Source organism: Muscardinus avellanarius (assembly GCF_963383645.1).
Source record: "Muscardinus avellanarius genome assembly, chromosome: 11".
Classification (NCBI taxonomy): domain Eukaryota; kingdom Metazoa; phylum Chordata; class Mammalia; order Rodentia; family Gliridae; genus Muscardinus; species Muscardinus avellanarius.
This window is the reverse complement of record NC_137797.1, coordinates 90,470,735-90,488,890: the sequence shown is the minus strand read 5'-3', so window position 1 is coordinate 90,488,890 and position 18,156 is coordinate 90,470,735. Positions and strand designations below refer to the sequence as shown.

At 44.1% G+C, this 18,156-nt stretch overlaps 1 protein-coding gene across 4 annotated transcripts in view; it reads right to left on the bottom strand.

Annotated features, from left to right (window-relative positions):
* Nucleotides 1–14,630, bottom strand: part of ITPR2 (inositol 1,4,5-trisphosphate receptor type 2) — a gene marked incomplete at both ends in the record, with an annotated part of 551,977 nt that extends 537,347 nt beyond the window's left edge. For all 4 annotated transcript variants that reach the window (XM_080705463.1, XM_080705466.1, XM_080705464.1 and 1 more), the window contains one exon: nt 14,539–14,630. In XM_080705463.1, coding sequence (XP_080561589.1) covers nt 14,539–14,630 — 92 coding nt within the window. The remainder of the gene's footprint in view (nt 1–14,538) is intronic.
* Between the last annotated feature and the right edge of the window lie 3,526 nt (nt 14,631–18,156).

Below are 18,156 nucleotides of genomic sequence, written 5' to 3'. Positions count from 1 at the left end.
CAAAATAAAAAATAAAATATGGCTGGGGGTGCAGCCCAGAAGTAGAATGAACCTGGGTTCCATCCCCAGTACTAAAAAAAAAAAAAAAGAGAGAGAGATTCTTTAGCAGCTGAGGCTTTGGAAAGAAGCACTTGGTTTCTCCTCTAACAGATAACAATGACTCCATTTGTACTGACCAGGAAAGAAGGTTCTTAAGTCATGACCTGTCAGGTAAATAAAGGAAGAAAGGTAAATAAAAAGTTCCTTTCTTATTTATTATTAATCCTGAAAATGGCTTAATTTAATAAAATTTTAAAAACTAACGCTTTTAGCTGGGCGTGGTGGCGCACGCTTGTAATCCCAGCATTTGGGAGGCTGAGACAGGAGGATTGCAGTTCGCGGACAGCCTCAGCTACTTAGACCCTTTGCAACTCTCAGTGAGACCCTGTTTCAAAATAAAGAATAAAAAATAGGGCAATAAGGCCAGGGCGAAGCTCGGAGGTAGAATGTCCCTGAGTTCCATTCTTCCCAGTATTGCAAGGAAAAAAAAAAACGTGTGACTCTTACTTTGACTTAAAATGTCACTTAAAGTCGGGTGTGGTGGCGCATGCCCGTAATCCCCGCGCTTGGGAGACAGAAACAGGAGGATCGCACGGGTTCGAAGCCAGCCGCGCTGGCTTAAGAGACCCTGTTTCCAAATAAAAATATAAAAAATAGGTGTCTGGGAGTGTAGCCCGGAGGTAGAAGGGTTTCCAGGAAGCCCAGTACCACAAAAAAAAAGTCACTTAATATTTATCATTCCTAGTCATACACATGATCCTGAGTACAATCGAATTCCTTTCTTTACCTTCCCCACCTACTGTAAAGACACAAAACTTAAATTTCCTTCTTTGAAAAACATGTTGAAACCCAAATCCTACTTGCAATGCAAATGTTTAAGTAGTTATGTCCCTGATATTAGCGATGTCCTTGAACACTCTCAAAACACAAGTGACCAGTCTTTAAATCATTAACTTACTTTGGATTCCTAATGGAGCTACTATGTTTGATGATTTGGGTAGTCGACTTTCTAAGTCACTATCTTTACCTGGCATGGTCTTCTTAAAATACATTTAGTTTGAATGATACAGAAATGAAACAGTTGGTATCATTCACCTCAAAATTAGTTTTATAAACACACCACATTTTAGCCGGGTATGGTGGCCCACATCTGTAGTCCCAGTACTTGGGTGGCTGAGACAGGAGGATCACAGGTTCGAGGACAGCCTCAGCACATAGTAAGACTCTTTGCAACCCAGTGAGGTCCTGTTTCAAAAATAAAAAAGGCAGCCGGGCGTGGTGGCGCACGCTTGTAATCCCCACACTTGGGAGGCGGAGACAGGAGGATCGCGCAGGTTCAAAGCCAGCTGTGCTGGCTTAAGAGACCCTGTTTCCAAATAAAAAAATATAAAAATAGGTCTGGGAGTGTAACCCGGAGGTAGAAGGGTTTCCAGGAACACTAATACCACATAAATAAATAAATAAATAAATAAATAAATAAATAAATAAATAAAGGCTCCTTTGAGCCGAGCGTGGTGGCACATGCTTGGAATCCCCGCGCTTGGGAGGCTGAGACAGGAGGATTGCACAGGTTCGAAGCCAGCCTCAGCTACTGAGTGAGGCTCTCAGCAACTTGTGAGACCCTGTGTCCAAATAAAGTATAAAAAAATAGGTCTGGGAGCATAGCCAGGAGGTAGAAAAGCCCCTGGGTTCCACCCCCAGTACCACAAAAGAAAGAAAAAAACAAGGCTCCCTTTGCAACTAAGTGAGACCGGTTCAAAATAACGAATAAAAAATGGGGCTAGGAGTGTAGCTCGGAGGTAGAATGCCCCTGGGTTCCATTCCCAGTACCGCAAAATAAATACAAAATAAAAAAGGCTGAAGATACAGCTTATAGGTAGAATGTTCCTGTATAATTCTTTCCAACTAAACTTTTCTGTTAATAGCAGTTAACATATAAATATTTCCCCAGAAGTACTATGTACTATCTATACAGTGAAAAGGCTTTTTTTTTTTTTTTTGCAGTACTGGTGATGGAACCCAGGGGCATTTGATCTCCAAGCTACATCCTCTGCCCTATTTTTTATTTTGAAACAGGGTCTCACTGAGTTGCAAAGGGCCTCACTAAGTAGCTGAGGCTGGCCGCGAACTGTGATCCTCTGGTCTCAGCCTCCCGAATACTGGGATTACAAGCGTGCGCCACCAGACCCGGCTAGGTGAAAAGGCTTCAAATAAGAAATGGCCTCACAAAATGCTAAAAAAAAAATCCTGAACTTACAGAAATATCAGCTTTTCTAAATGTGGCTATCACATGCAAACCATCAAAAAAAAAAAATTCTGTGCATGACTTTTCCCAACATGTAAGTTTTATCACATGTTAGCCTGAGGTTAGATTATTAAAGAGATTATTAAAAAACCTATCAGCTGGGCATGGCAGCGCACACTTATAATCCCAGCATTCGAGAGGTGAGACAGGAAAGATGGCAGTTCACAGACAGCCTCAGCTACTTAGCGAGGCCCTTTGCAACTCTTGAGACCCTGTTTCAAAAAAATTTTTTTAAAATGAGCCAGGCATTGTGGCACACGCTTGTAATTCCCACCCTTGGGAGACTGAGACAGAGGATCACACAGGTTCAAAGCCAGCCTCAGCTACTTAGTGAGGCTCTCAGCAACTTAATGAGATCCTGTTTCCAAATAAAATAATTTTAAAAAATAGATCTGGGAGTATAGCCCAGAGGTAGAAAGCCTCTGGGTTCCACTCCCAATACCACAAAAAAAAAAAAAAAAAAAAAAATTTAAAAGAAGACTGAAAAATAGGGCTGGGGGTGTAGCTCAGAGGCACAATGCCCCTGGGTTCCATCTCCAGTACTGCAAAAAAAAAAAAAAAGAACCTATGATAGCAAGATTTAATGGCACCATAAATCCCATAATAACTTCAATATATTTGAAGAATTGCTTATAGATCTCAAGGTATTTAATATATTATAATAATTTACATTGATTTTTTTTCTCCAGAGAGGGACTAATATTAACTACTTAGAGATTTAAAAATATGTATATTCTAATGCAATAAATATTTACTCGAAAGTATGAATGAATAATATTTACAATATTATGAACAAAATTCATATTCATTTGCTTCCTCTAATACCATAAGCAGGAAAAAGCAGAGCGTGGTCACAGTGCTCTCCAGGTAGCCAGTTCAGGCCCTGGGACATGCCTTCATGGACGTAAATGAATCCTAGGCCAAGTGGTCCCACTCTGCAATCTAAAGTTTCAGCAGAAATACACAGAAGAGAGGAATTGCTGGATCCAGGTCGTGCAAATGATGGGACCCAGAGAGAGAGTCCTGCTACTGAGATTTCCACGAAGCCCTTGGTCTCTGCCTCTCTGGTGGACACCTGTCGAGCTCATCATTCAATTTCTTGGAGCTCCTCCAGTCTCCTCACAATACATTTCCTTCTTTTCTTAAGCTGGCCAGAGATGGTTTCTGTTCACTACCAACAAAGAACCTTACTTCTATTATAATACAATCATTCAAATCTCAAGCTTTTTTCCAGATGGGCAAAGTGAGAGACAAAAATAACCCTTGATGACCAGATCTGCACTTTTGAGGTACCGGATAGCAAGGGACACCTAGAAATTGTTTTTCAAGAGTTCTAGACAATTCACACTATAAAGTTTGCAAATAACTAAGTAGTGAGTTGGACACAAATTGGAGGCACTTTATTCTCTAAAGTTGTATAAATAAAATACTTTGATTTGTTACCAGAAAGTTTAACAAAAACTTTTAAACCAAGTTTCTTTTTCAGTTTTCTTCTGGGTTGAATTTCTTTATTTGGGTTCTTTATTTTTAGTTCCAATGAATCAATATAAAGTCCCTACAAAATCTGAAGAATCCTCTTTCCTACAGGAGATAACATGTGGATAATAGCAGTATCGGCCCTTTAGTGAGAATATCATGATTCATCATTGCCACAAGGTCAGGGAGCTACATAACTAGGATTTACTTATTCAAAATCTAAGTTTTCTCAGGCAGGGGGTGTAGCTCGGAAATCCAATGCCTCTGGGTTCCATCCCCGGACCCGCAAAAAAATAATAATAATAAATAAATAAATACATAAACAAAACCTAAGTTTTCTCTGGGATACCACTGAAGAATTTATTAGGATAATCAATAATGTAATAAAAGTTCAGCATTTTATAACTGGCACAAAGAAATGTTTATGATGGTATTTTAACAGTGACTCAAACATCTCCATAACAGACAGAACCTCAGAACACATGTTTGAATTCTAAGAATTTAGACATGAATCTAGATCATGTGTTGTTCACTTCCTCAGCCTTTCCTGGCATTCATGAGAATTGATCTGTGACCTTTGATACCTCTAATCCTGAAAACATCAAAAGGGAAAGAGGGAGCCGGGCGCATACTTGTAATCCCAGCGCTTGGGAGGCTGAGACAGGAGGCTCTCACAGGTTCGAAGCCAGCCTCAGCTACTGAGTGAGGCTCTCAGCAACTTAGTGAGACCCTGTTTCCAAATAAAGTATAAAAATAGGTCTGGGAGTATACTCTGGAGGTAGAAATCCTCTGGGTTCCACCCCTAGTACCACCAAAAAATTTAAAAAAAAGGAAAAGAGGGTATGGTGGACTCCATACAGAGCACACCAAACCAAGAGGAAGTATGTTTTAGTGTGTGTGTGTGTGTGTGTGTGTGTGTGTGTGTGTCCAATCAAAAGCACTATAACTAAGAACTATTTTAGATGAAGAGTTGTCTAAAGCTTCAAAGGATCTATAAAAATCGAATTAAATCAGGCATGGTGGTACACACCTGTAATTCAGTACTTAGGAGGCTGAGATAGGAGGATCGCAGGTTACAGGCCAGCCTCAGCAACTCAGGAAAACCCTCAACAACTTAGCAAGTTTCTATTTCAAAATCAAAAGGGCTCAGGGTGTAGCTCAAAGGTAGAATGTCCCCGGGTTTAATCCTCAATACCAAAAACAAAAAAAACTAAGTTCATGATTTATTTATTTATTTTGTGTATGTGGTACTGAGTGTGGAATTCAGGGGCTTTTCTACCTCCAGGGTACATTCCCAGACCTGTTTTATGCTTTATTTGGACACAGGGTCTCACTAAGTTGCTGAGAGCCTCACTCAGTAGCTGAGGCTGGCTTCGAACCTGTGCGATCCTCCTGTCTCAGCCTCCCAAGGGCTGGGATTACAAGCGTGTGCCACCACGCCCGGCCCAACTTCATCATTTATGAAGAAAAAGTATAAAACACTGAAAATGGGGATATATATGGAGAAAGAGAATAAAAATATAATATCCAAAGGGGCTAGGTACATTGTCCAAACTCCCCCAGATAACTACCAAGTTTCTTCTCGATCGGGCTTCATACCCCAGGCCCCATTATCTCCGCACTCAGTAAATTCAGCATTCCTTATAAGAACTGAAAGTAACATAATAAATAACTTAATAATCTCAGGGTGTTCTCAGTTTAAAACTCTCACATTTGTTCAATAAGGATAAAATAGATTCTCGGGTTGTTTCTTCTGTCCCTGTGTGTCTCAACAATATCAAACTGCTGGCGTCTAGATTTTCAGAGCTATTAAAATGGACAGTACACTCTCACTGGTTATTTTAAATGAAAGAAAAAAGTTCCAAGAATATATGATCAGTTGTGGGGATAAATAATAGACAAATATCCATCTGAATGATCTTGCAAAGTTCAGCTTAATTGTCCCCTCCTCCTGGAAGCTCCCCAAGCAAAATAACTCTTTCTGACATCCTATGATTCTTTTTTCTCCCTCTCCCTCTCCACTCCTCCCTCTCTCCTTCTCCCTCTCCCTCTCCCTCTCCCCCTTCCCCTTCTCCCCTCTCCCTCCCTCTCCCCCTCCCCCCTCTCCTTTATAAATGATGGTACTGCTATGATACTACTTCTAATCATCTTTATGGAATCTGAAAAGAATCACCTTACATTGCAGATACTTATTCAACACTAGTTCTATCTCCATTACTAAATAACCAGAGTCTATATTTCACAAATACCTACTAAACTCTTCCTGTGTACCTGGAATCACATCCGGTCCTGAGCATACAAGGATTAAAAAGATCGTGTAGTCTTTGTACCTGTTACTTCCCGATCTTACACTATTCACAAAACTGAGAGCACAGGTGTCATAGGCCTTCACTTCTCCCACAAACCCCGGCCCAGTGGCATGCTACACATTCTCAAAGGAAGATTTAGTTCTTGAGATAATTTACAGTTTAAAATCTAGCAGATCTTTACATGTGTACCCATAGCTCATAGTGCAGGGTCAATAACCATTTATGAAGGAATGACTCAATGAATTGACCATTCTACAGAATGCTTTAGCACCAAACACATCACCGGCAGAGTCACCTGGACTTGATTCATAATGAGGACACATCTTTGATTCTATGGCTAAAGGTTTTTTCTGAACAAACACACACACACACACACACACACACACACACACACACACACACACACACTGGGGATTGAATCAAGGGTCACTTTTTCTTCAAAGTGCACCCCTACCCTTTTCTATTTTTTATTGTGAAACAGGGTTTTACTAAGTTGCTGAGAATCTTGATAAATTGCTGAGGCTAACCTGGAACCTGAGATCTTCCTATCTTAGCCTCCCAAGTACTGGGATTACAGGCATGTACCACCACGCCCAGCATAACCTAATATTTTAATTTATTCTTAATTCTAGGTTGGATATCAGTGGGTATGTATTGGTATAAACTACATGACAGATATTTTTAACAAATTATTGATTTGAATTTTGAGAGAGTCAATCCATTCATCTCAAAGACAGTCAAGAAAAAAATTTTTAACTTCAATTCATACACACACACACACACACACACCTTACAAAGTAATGCTATAAAAGCTGACTCAAGCAATAATAATCTCCTACTGAGTACTAAGGTTACTGAAAAAAACAAGCTAGCCATGCTGAAGTATATAATTCTTACATGTGTTAACAGGCTTCTAAAATAAGACAAACTGTATATTTACTAGATGAGTTCAATGAACCTTCATAATTGCTCAGCATTACTGGCCAGACAGACATTTTTTCATCATACAGTCTAATACCAATAATAACTAGGAAGAAACTTTTAATGGTAAACATGATTATTTTAGTAACATGTAGTTTCCTAGTTTGTGGTTTTCTTCCACTGACTGAGACAAGAAAAACACATTACTTATGCTTTTTAAAAGAATTCTGTTGGGGCCGGGATGAAGTTCAGTAGTAGAGTACTTGCTTAGCATGTCGGAAGCCATGAGTTCAGTCCCCAGCACCACAACATAAAATAGGCTCGGCGTGGTGACTCACACTTGTAATCCCAATACTCAGGCGGATGAGATGGGAGGATTGCAGGTTCAAAGACAGCCTTGGCAACTTCATAAGCTCCCATTTTGAAATAAAATCTAAAAAGGATGTAGCCCAATAGTAGAGAGTACTGGGTTCAATCCCCAGTGCCACAAAATGAATGAATGAATGAATGAATGAATGAACTGATCATCGTAGGTTAACAGTAGGAACTGAAGCATCCTTAAAGACATCATTTGCAGATTAGTTCACTTTTCTGACTCTAAGAGCAATATGTGATTAATTAAAGAAACATATACAAAAAACATCTAAAAAAGCTGGGCATGGTGGCACATGCTTGTAATCCCAGCATTCAGGAGGCTGAGACAGGAAAAGAGCAGACCACGGCCAGCCCCAGCTACTTAGTGAGGCCCTTTGCAACTCAGTGAGACCCTGTTTTAAAATAGGGAATAAAATAAATAGGGTTAGGTGTGTAACTCAGAGGCAGAATGCTCCTGGGTTCCATCCCCAGAACCGCAAAAAATATATTAAGCATATCCCCAAACTCCCATCTTCCCTTTTAAAAAGAAAAGTAAAACCTCTAACCCTAAGATATACAGAAGAAAAAGTTTATTTAATCCAATATATTCACCAATTTTATCCAATCGGATTTAAAGCAGCTTTCCTTAAGTCAATACAGTATTTCCTAGGCAGATCTTTTGATAAATAATTAAACTAGAAAATATAAATGAGACTCCTTACACCTTCACAAGTTGAGAGAGGGACAATAATTACAACTGATTTTGAAAGATGTCAGAATTCAGAAACAAGTAAATACTGGTTCAAGGAAAACTGGGAGAAAAAGGAAGAAGGCAAATCTTGGCAACCAGGATATTTAAATTTTGCGCAAACTAAGAAACCAAACATGTTTTATATGGCCTATGAAAATTCTACCACATGTCCAGTTAGAAGAACCTCCGAAGGGGCCTCCTAATCACAAATGGCATGAAGCTCCGTGGCTTTTTTGGCTGAAAAATCCATGACCCTTTTGCAAAAAAATTCTGAAAGCTAAATAATAACAGTGCATACCCTCTAAAATGTATTTACACACTAAATATTAAAATTAGACAAAGGCCATTTGAAAATAAACATGTATGCATCACCTTTATTTATTTATTTATTTATTTATGTTTTTGGTGGTACTGGGGGTGGAACCCAGAGGCTTTCTACCTCCAGGCTATACTCCCAGACTGGAGTTATATTTTATTTTAAAATATAAAATATAAAATACTTTATTTGGAAACAGGGTCTCACTAAGTTGCTGAGAGCCTCACTCAGTAGCTGAGGCTGGCTTCGAACCCGTGCGATCCTCCTGTCTCCGCCTCCCGAGCGCGGGGATTACAAGCGTGCCCACCACGCCCGGCTCTGCATCACCTTTAACTGCTGTGTAAGCTCAGCTCTCACTGCCGACGCTCATAAATGAGTTTGAAAAATGATCATGTTACTGCAGGTGTCAAATGAGCTAACATGGAAATCAGAAATATTAAGTCTAATTTTCAGCCCTTGCACTGTTTTTTTTTTTTATATTGCAGTGGAACAAATTAGTTTGGCTAAATAGATACCATGCCAGTGTCTCCGATCCAGCTCTCTGATCCACTTCAATAGGCATAATGGAGAGTTAAAGAAATCTCTCATTTCATCTTTTTGGCTCAAATTTATCCAGAGAGAGGAAAGACAGTGTGTAGTGTCCTTCTTAATCTCTAGGAATGCATGCTGACTTGAAAACAGAATCCATGATATGAACAAGGCCACACAGCTACTGAGCAGCCCACCCAGGACAATAGACTTCCAACTAACAGAAGAGCCAGGAATTTCAATCAGCGGGACCCACTTCATCTTTGATACAAAAAGTCTACAAATAATGACCCGTGACAATATAATGAGAAACGGCAACTCGCACATTTCGGTTCTAGGGCTTTGGTTTTATAGCCCTAGAACTAAAACTAACTTGCAAAGTAACATGTCTGCCAATTGCATTCTTTTTTTTTTTTTTTTTTTTGGTGGTGGTACTGGGGTTCCTGGAAACCCTTCTACCTCCGGGCTACACTCCCAGACCTATTTTATATTTTTTATTTGGAAACAGGGTCTCTTAAGCCAGGAGGCTGGCTCCGAACCAGCATGATCCTCCTGTCGCCGCCTCCCAAGCTAGGGGATTACAATTGTGCGTCACCACGCCCAGATGCCAATTGCATTCTAAACTAACATGTAGGAGATGCTACGACAAATTTGCCTACATAAGATTTCAAATGCCATGGGCATATGCTTCCATGAGCTTTACAACTCCTAAGAATCTGAGGACAATGTGGTTCCACAGGCTAAAGAAAGTCCTAAAAACACTAAAAAAGATGCATGAAGCCAAGTATGGTGGCACACACCTGTAATCCCAGTACCTGGGAGGCTGAGACAGGAGGATCGCAGGTTTGAGACCAGTCTTGGCAATTTAGTGAGATCTTGTTTCAAAATAAAATAATAAAACAGGGCTGGAGGTATAGCTCAGAGGTTCAATCCCCAATATCACAAAAATAAAAAATTAAAAAATTAATGGCCATTTAGAAAAAAAAAGCTATGCAATGACATATACAAAAAGCAGAGTGGACAAAATAATCACATAACAAGTGATCACTCTGACTTCTCAGAAGGGCTGTAGTTCAGCTCTCAGATGTCTCCCAAAGGCCCATGTGTTAAAGGCATGGTCGTAGCTTACCGCACTACTGGAAAAGCATGGAAACTTTCAGGAATATGGCATAGTAGGAGGAAGTTACATCATGGCAGACACGCCCTTGAAGGTGATATTGGGACCCCGGCCCCTTCCTTCTGGGGTCCACTCCCAGCTGCTGAGGTGAATGGCCTCCTCTGCCTCATCCTCCTGCCATGATCCACCACAGGCCCTCAAAAACAGGCCCATTAGGTCACAGGCTGAAACTTTTAAAACTGTGAGCTAAAATAAACCTTTCTCTTTCTAAGTTATCTCAGGTATTTTATTACAATAATGGGAAGCTAACTAACACGAAAAGCATTAGATAATATAGTTGTAGGCTTTCATTAAGCCATTACAGAATTAGATAGAATTATTTCTCTGTAGTTAAAACTTTTCACCCCTAAAGTTCATAAAATTATCATATAATACACTATCTTTAACTTTGAAAATATGCTGCATGTTAATAAGAATAAATGAGATGAAAAATAAAAAATGGACAGCATTGTCCATTTAGAAAAGAACTGGAGATTGAACTCCGGCATTCTACTTCCAAGCTACATCCCCAGCCTTTTTTCTGTATTTTTTGTTTTGACACAGGGTCTCAGTAGGTTGCCAAAATCCCTGCTATATTACTGAAGCTGTCCTTATGAACTTATGATCTTCCTGTCTCAGCCTCCCAAGTACTAGGACCACAGGTGTATACCGCCACAGCCAGCTTAAATAAGCCTTTTTATTTATTTTATTTCACCTTATTTTTGGTACTGGAATTTGAACCTAGAGGCATTCTACCTCTGAGATATAGCCCCAGTTCTATTTTATTTTATTTTGAAACAGGGTGTCATAGGTAATGAGAGTCTCATTACTTTCTGAGGCTGTCCTCAAACCTGCAATCCTCCTGTCTCAGCCTTCCAAGTATTGGGACTATAGGCTACCACTCCCGGCTATTAAATGAGCCTTTTTAAAAAGTGCTAGATGCTTCCTGAAAGCATCTTAGAAGTCTCTGCAAGCTGGGCGCAAGCTTGTAATTCCAGTACTTGGGAGGCTGAGACAGGAGGATTGCAGGTTCCAAGCCAGCCTCAGCAACCTAATGAGGCTCTCAGCAACTTGGTGAGACTCTGTTTTCAAATTTAAAAAAAATAAATAAATCTAGAAGGGAGCCCAGAGGTAGAAGGCCCTTGGGTTCCATCCCCAGTACCACAAAAAAAAGTCTCTGCAACTTTTGCTTATTTCACATACAGCAGAGTTTGGAAATGTTCGTTAGTAAGATAATAATTTCAGCTTTAGTCATATTTGATATTCCCAATGTTTAAAGAAATAACATGTTTTTCAAGGAGCCCTGTTTCCAAAGCAGAAAAGTGCTATTTTTTTTTTTTTTGCAACAAAGACAAACTGATAGTGGAGTGTGGTGGCACACACCTGTCTCCTCAGTACTGAGGAAGCTAAGACGGGAGGATTGCAGGTTCAAGGCCAGCCTCAGCAACTTAGTGAGGCCCTCTGCAACTCAGTGAGTCTTTGATCAAAGTAAAATAGGGCTGAGGATTTATCTTGGATACAGAATGCCCTGAGTTCAATTCCCAGGGGAAAAAAAATGTACTGATGGCATTATTTGTTAAGGGAGATATCACAGCACCTTTATAGTGCATTCTGATTATTCCAGAAGGAGTCCTTTGACCTAGAACTCACTTAGTCCCTACGCTAGCACTGCGCTGCCCTTGGGTACCCTTTGGCTCCTCCCCAGTGAAGGCCAGGAGATTGCATCAGGGCCCAGCAGCAATGACTCTTACTATAGCTGCCCTTTGAAAAGATGTAGAGCAGCAAGTACCCGGATGGAGGCATGGTCATACCCAACTCCTGACTTAGAGAGTCCTACAAAGTTATGTGAACCTCTGAGCAGTCTATCTCAGAAAAAAAGAGTATCCAGTCAAAAGGAACACATTTCACCACGGTAGCACCTCTAATGTCTCCTCCACATCAAACTAGCAGCATCAAGGCCTTGTCAGATTCATCTCAACAAGACAGAAAACAAAAATAGTACACTGCAGAAATGTGGTCTAAGGAAGCAACTTTCAAAACACCAGCAAGAAACACTGATCACAAAGAAGAAATATTTATACAAATGTATATGCTACATTAGTGGTCATTCAACTTATTTTTCTCGGGGCTTAAAGATTATTCTGTGTGGCCAAAGCAAAGCACACTAGATGGGGGATGTGGAGTCAGAGTAGGGTTCCACCTTTCCATACTGATGTCCTCTCCCTTGCCTTCTACTACTGTCCTGATCTGTAAAATGAGTGGGCTGAACCCACCTCTGCTGAAGTTGTAAGCTCCCACAAATGTAACCGTCGCTCATTCACCTAGGTAGTGATAATTACTGCAAGAGCTCGTACTTAACAGACGCGCTTATTACATGCCTGCACTGTGCTAAGCACTTTACATGTATTAATACGCTTCCTTCTCACCGCACCCCTATGAGATACAAACCATGATTATTACCATTTTCAGAACTGAGAAAAGTACGGATAGATTATGTAACTTGCACAGGTCAGGTTTTTTGTTTATGTTTGTTTGGTTGGTTGGTTGGATTTGTTTTCATAACGGATTGAACCCAGGGACATTCTACCTCCCAGCTACACTCCCAGCGTGTGTGTGTGTGTGTGTGTGTGTGTGTGTGTGTGTGTGTGTGTGAGAGAGAGAGAGAGAGAGAGAAAGGATTTTACTAAGTTGCTGAGGGGCTCACTAAGTTGCTGCGGCTGTGTGTGTGTGTGTGTGTGTGTGTGTGTGTGTGTGAGAGAGAGAGAGAGAGAGAGAGAGAGAGAGAGAAAGGATTTTACTAAGTTGCTGAGGGGCTCACTAAGTTGCTGCGGCTGACCTCAAACCTTGAGTCAGCCTCCCAATTACTGGGATTACAGGTGTGCACCACTATATCATAAGGCTTACAAGTGGGAAGAGCTGGGACTCCAATCCCAAACCTGTTCCTAGAACCCTTCCTGCTTAACGGTGACATTGCACTTACCTAAAAGGTCTGCAGAGGGTGGGCTACAGCACAGTTCTGTCAGGAGCCCCCAAATTAAACTTGAACTGCGAGATCTCTCACGAACAATGAATAGTTCGTGATTTACAAACCCTTCCACGCTTGAGTTTTTTAAGCAAATAGCACTGATGGAAAGGGGATTAAATAAAATCTTTCTTCTCTGTCATTTGGGGTAATGCACAAAAAAGAGGAACTGTAGGACTTCTAGCGACTTCCACACCCCAGTGCTGCTTAGCCAGCACTCCCTTTACAAGGCTCTTGGCCACTGTCCAGGACACTGCATGTTAAGTAGTGTGCCCCAAAACTAACAGCTGAGTGCAGTGACCAACCACACATAAAATCCCCAACTGGGAAGCCTCAAATCTCTAAAGCCGGGCAGTCTAAGAGCCTGGGACCAAGAGATAACACAAAAACACCTGTGACTCAAAATATATTACAATGGCCGGGCCTGGTGGTGCACGCTTGTAATCCCTGCGCTTGGGAGGCGGAGACAGGAGGATCACGCTGATTCGGAGCCAGCCTCGCTGGCTTAAGAGACCCTGTTTCCACATAAAAAAATATAAAATAGGTCTCGGAGCGTAGCCCGGAGATAGAAGGGCTTCCAGGAACCCCAGTACCTGTAATATATATATATATTACAATGTGCAGCTAAACTGGGCAGTGGTATGCATAATTCCTACAGAGAAAATACCAGTCACCAAAGTCTTATCTAACTGGTTGAACTGTTTTCTAATATGTATAATGCATATGTATTTCCTCAATTCATAAACCAACTCGAATCTCAAGAACCTTGCACTTGGACGAGTTCCAAGAGAGATTCCGTATTTTAGTGGGCCCAAGCCAAGGAAGGGGAGACAGCAGGTCTGAGTTTTAGAACTCAGGCATCCGCCCCCAGGCTGCCCACCAGGCGGGGCCAAGCCTCCTTTGGCAAAGCCAAAAGGAAATTACTTCAGCGAAGAGGAGACAGCGAGTGAGCGCCTCCGGTAGGACAAAGCCACACTTGGGCTCACCACACTGCGCCGGGCTTCACGTCCAAGGCCACGGACTCCTTCGCTGCTGCTCTTTCAAAGCCGCCACTGACAGACCAGGGGCCGGGAGCGGCCGGGAGAGGAGATGGGCCGCGGGGGTGTTTCGTTTTCCCCAAAGATAAAACAAACACACATCTTAATCAAAACAACCCCTGGAGAAGCCAGCGAAGGCTGCTTCCCCGGGCCTGTCTCAGGACTTTAGATCACTTCCTCCTTTTCTGATGTGTCTCTGAGCTCCAGATCACAGACTTGCTGCGAAGGTCCGGCGAGTGGGCGCGCGGGCGCTGCCCTGCCCGGCCGCCACCTGGACGGGCACCCGGGGCGAGCGAGGGCGGGGGGGGGGGGGTGCCTACTCACCCCAGGGTGCTGATGAAGCCGTTGACCGAGCCCTCCGCGTACAGGGACACGATGTCCCCGATGTAGAGGAAGCTGGACATTTTGTCAGACATGCTGCTTCATGTTCCCGGGTGGACGTTCCTCCTCCGGGCCCTCGCCGCTCCGCGGGCGCGGGTGAGCCGGGCGGCGGCGCGGATCGGGGCTCAGCCGCCTGCGCTGGGACGCCCGCGACCCGGAGCGGCCGCCGCCTCCCTCGCAGGTTTCCTGTTCCTTCAGAACTTTTCTCAGACACCTCTGCTCCTCCTCCTCCCCCGCGCTCCCCGCCGCCGTCCCGCCCCGCGGTCGCAGGCGATGGCAGAGCCCCTCGGTCCCCTGGGGGGAATTTTTGGACCAGGTGGCGGCGGTGCCCAGGGACGAGGGGGAGGGGCGGGGCCGGGGCGCGCGGCCAATGGGGCGGCGGCGGGCGGGGGCGGGGCAGCGGGGCGGGGCCACGAGGTGGGCGGGGCCTCCGGGAGCCGCGGCGGCGCGGGGCGCTGGGCGGCGCTGGAGCGAGGGGCGCAGCCCGGCAGAGGCCGGACCCGGCGCCTCAACCCCCCCCCCCCCCGGGGAGAGCCGAGGACCCTGCAGGGAAGGGGGAGGGCGAGAACTGGCGCCCTGGAGGGTCGGGCTCTGTGCTGAGCCCTAGGGAGACGCCTGGTCCTGGGAATGTGGAGCCCGGGCGGGTGGGTGAATGGGATGGGGGTAGGTAACTGGCTGACAGGCGGAGAGGGAGAGGTTGAAGTTGGAAAACTGACAAATAAGAAACATAAACACATAAACCGGTCGTGGTGGCCGCACGCCTGTAATCCCAGCTGAGACAGGAGGATCGTGGATTCGAGGCCAGACAGACTCAGCAATTTAGGCCCTCTGCAATTTAGTGAGACCTTGTTTCAAAATAAAATGGGGCTGAGGATGTAGCTCAGAAATAAAATGCCCCTGGGATCGACGTCAATCTCCAGTCCCACAAAAATACATTCATTCATTCATTCGTGCTAAAAGAGAAGAAAGGAAGGAAGGAGGGTAAACGGAAGACCTCAGCGTGCAGTTTTGTTTCGTTTTTCTAAGGTACACGGCGTTAGTGAAACTTGACCCGTCAGCAGCGGCCCAGGTGAACGCGAGCCTCGGCGGAGATCAACGTCATTTGGCCGAGCCAGCAATTTTTGTGGCCAGCCGCTGGCCGCAGGGCTCTGTAGACTGGAGCCTTCTCCCGAGCTTCCGAGGCCGCGCCTCCTGCTCTTCCGTAACTCCGAGCTCGGGAGTCTGAGTCCCCTGTCTCTCAGACAGCCTTTGCTTGTTTAAGCTGATGGCTCTTAAAGCTGCCGAGGCGGGACACGGTTGCAGGCTTTCTCCGTGACTTTTGCAGTCATCTCGGAACATAGTTTTATTTTATTTTGTACCGGGAGTTGAACTCAGAGGCAGTCTACATCCAGCTACATCCCAGTCCGATTTTTTTTTTTTTCTTATTTAGAAACAGGACCTCACCAGTTTGCTGAGAGCCTCACTAAATTGCTGCGGCTGGCTTTGAACCTGCGATCCTCCTGTCTCCGCCAGGGATTAAAAGCCGCACCACCATAACCGGATATAGATAGATAGATAGATAGATAGATAGATTAATTTTTTTTCCGTGCTGGGGATTGAACCCAGAACCATTCTACCTCCCAGCTACACCCCAGCCCTATTTTATTCTTTATTTTGAAACAAGGTTTCACTAAGTTGCAGAGGACCTCACAAGTTGCTGAGGCTGACTGAGGACCTGCCACCTTCTTGTCTCAGCCTCACAAGTACTGGAATTACAAGCCTGTGCACCACCACACCTGGCTTTAGAACTTCGTGTGTGTGTGTGTGTGTGTGTGTGTGTGTGTGTGTGTGTTACTGGGGGTGGAACCCAGGAGCTTTCTACCTTCAGGCTATACTCCCAGACCTATTTTATACTTTATTTGGAAACAGGGTCTCACTAAGTTGCTGAGAGCCTCACTAAGTAGCTGAGGCTGGCTTCGAACCTGCGCAATCCTCCTGTCTCAGCCTCCTAAGCACAGGGATTATAGGTGTGCTCCACCACGCCCGGTTTAGAACTTCTTTTTAAAAGCCTGTTTGCCTTCCTATTTTAAGACAGGCAGGAGGCAAGCTCTTTGAGCAGAGTTTATGACACTGGCCACTCAATCACAAAAGTACTACGTAAGTAATCCCTGAGAAGCAAGGTTTGCAGAAGGCCAGAGCAGCTCTGGGCGTGCGGAGGGCTGGGAGCCAAATTGTGCAATTGACCAAAATGTAATTCACAGTTCAAAGATGTCACACATGTCTAACAGTTCAAAGATGGTACAAAGATGGTTTGGGTTGAAATTAATAATCATGTAAGAGACTGTGAGAGAAAAAGAAGCTTAACATTCAAATATTTGTCTTTAGAAAAGCTTCAGAAAAGAATAGACGCTGAATCCAGGGAATGCCAGTACAAAGCGTATAGGTGTTGAGATACACTGGACCTGGCCGCTGACTCGCCGAGCAGCTGAGAGAGGCCTCTTGACTTCTGTGTTCTCTGGAAAGGATCACTTAACAACTTAGAAATGTCTGTGGCCGGATAGAAGCCCTCCTCTGTCTACACACATGATATTACTGCTGGGAGCCTCTGGGAAATTGGCCATGAGTGACGGAAACCGCTGAGATAGAACAAGATGCCGGCCCCAGAAATGAAGGTTTGTGTTTATCCGAGGGATCGTGTCCTACATTCTCTATTTCCCCAAACAGTACGGTCCTATCCCATACGTATGTTACCAAGTGGGAGATTTTAAAATTATTCCTCACAACCTCAATTCTTGCTTTCCTGCTTGGAAAGTATTCAAACCGAAAACACAAATGAGGGGTGCAGGAGGTTTATTTAGAAAATAGACCAGATGAGAAAGGCCGTGGAAAGAGAGGGAAGAGCCCTGTTCCAGGGGAAAGCATCCGGAAGAGGGCATTCCCCAGAAAGGAAAGGCGGCCACAGCGAGGGGTCACGCCTCAGAGAGGGGGTCTGGGGCCCAGGTATGAGCATCCCGTGCATCAGGTTTTATACTCCCTCACGACACCCTCCTCATGTGAATTCCATCCAGGGTGCTCCGGGGCCCTGTGCACAGGCACCTTCGTGGCCCTGTGCTGGCTCTCTGCCCCCTTCCCGCAGGAGGGTTCTGAGTGAGTGAGGCTGCCCGGTAATGTCCATCCGCTGGTAATGTCTGGCCACCTAACACAGACAACGGTGCCCAACAATTATTGGTCAAATCGTGAATGTTCTTTTTTGTAGCCTCGGGGCACGAAGTGTCCCGGCGGCCACCCACAGCAAGGAGCAGGTGAGTGTTGATGCTAATGAGCGGGTTAGGCTCATATACCCACGCTCAGACTCCTTTCCTACCCAGAATATGGCACCCTAGAACCCGGAGCCCAGTGCCAATGCCCCACTGCCTGGCACCAGGGCACGTCCATTTAACACCCCCCTTGCCTTCTGGTTATTTCTCTACATCTTGAATCTTACCAAATGAGAAGCATTCTGCAAGAGCAGGGTCTAATTCGTGTTTTATCCTTCTTGGGACCTGGCAGCGCCATTGTGAGATTCAATAAGTATCCTATAGA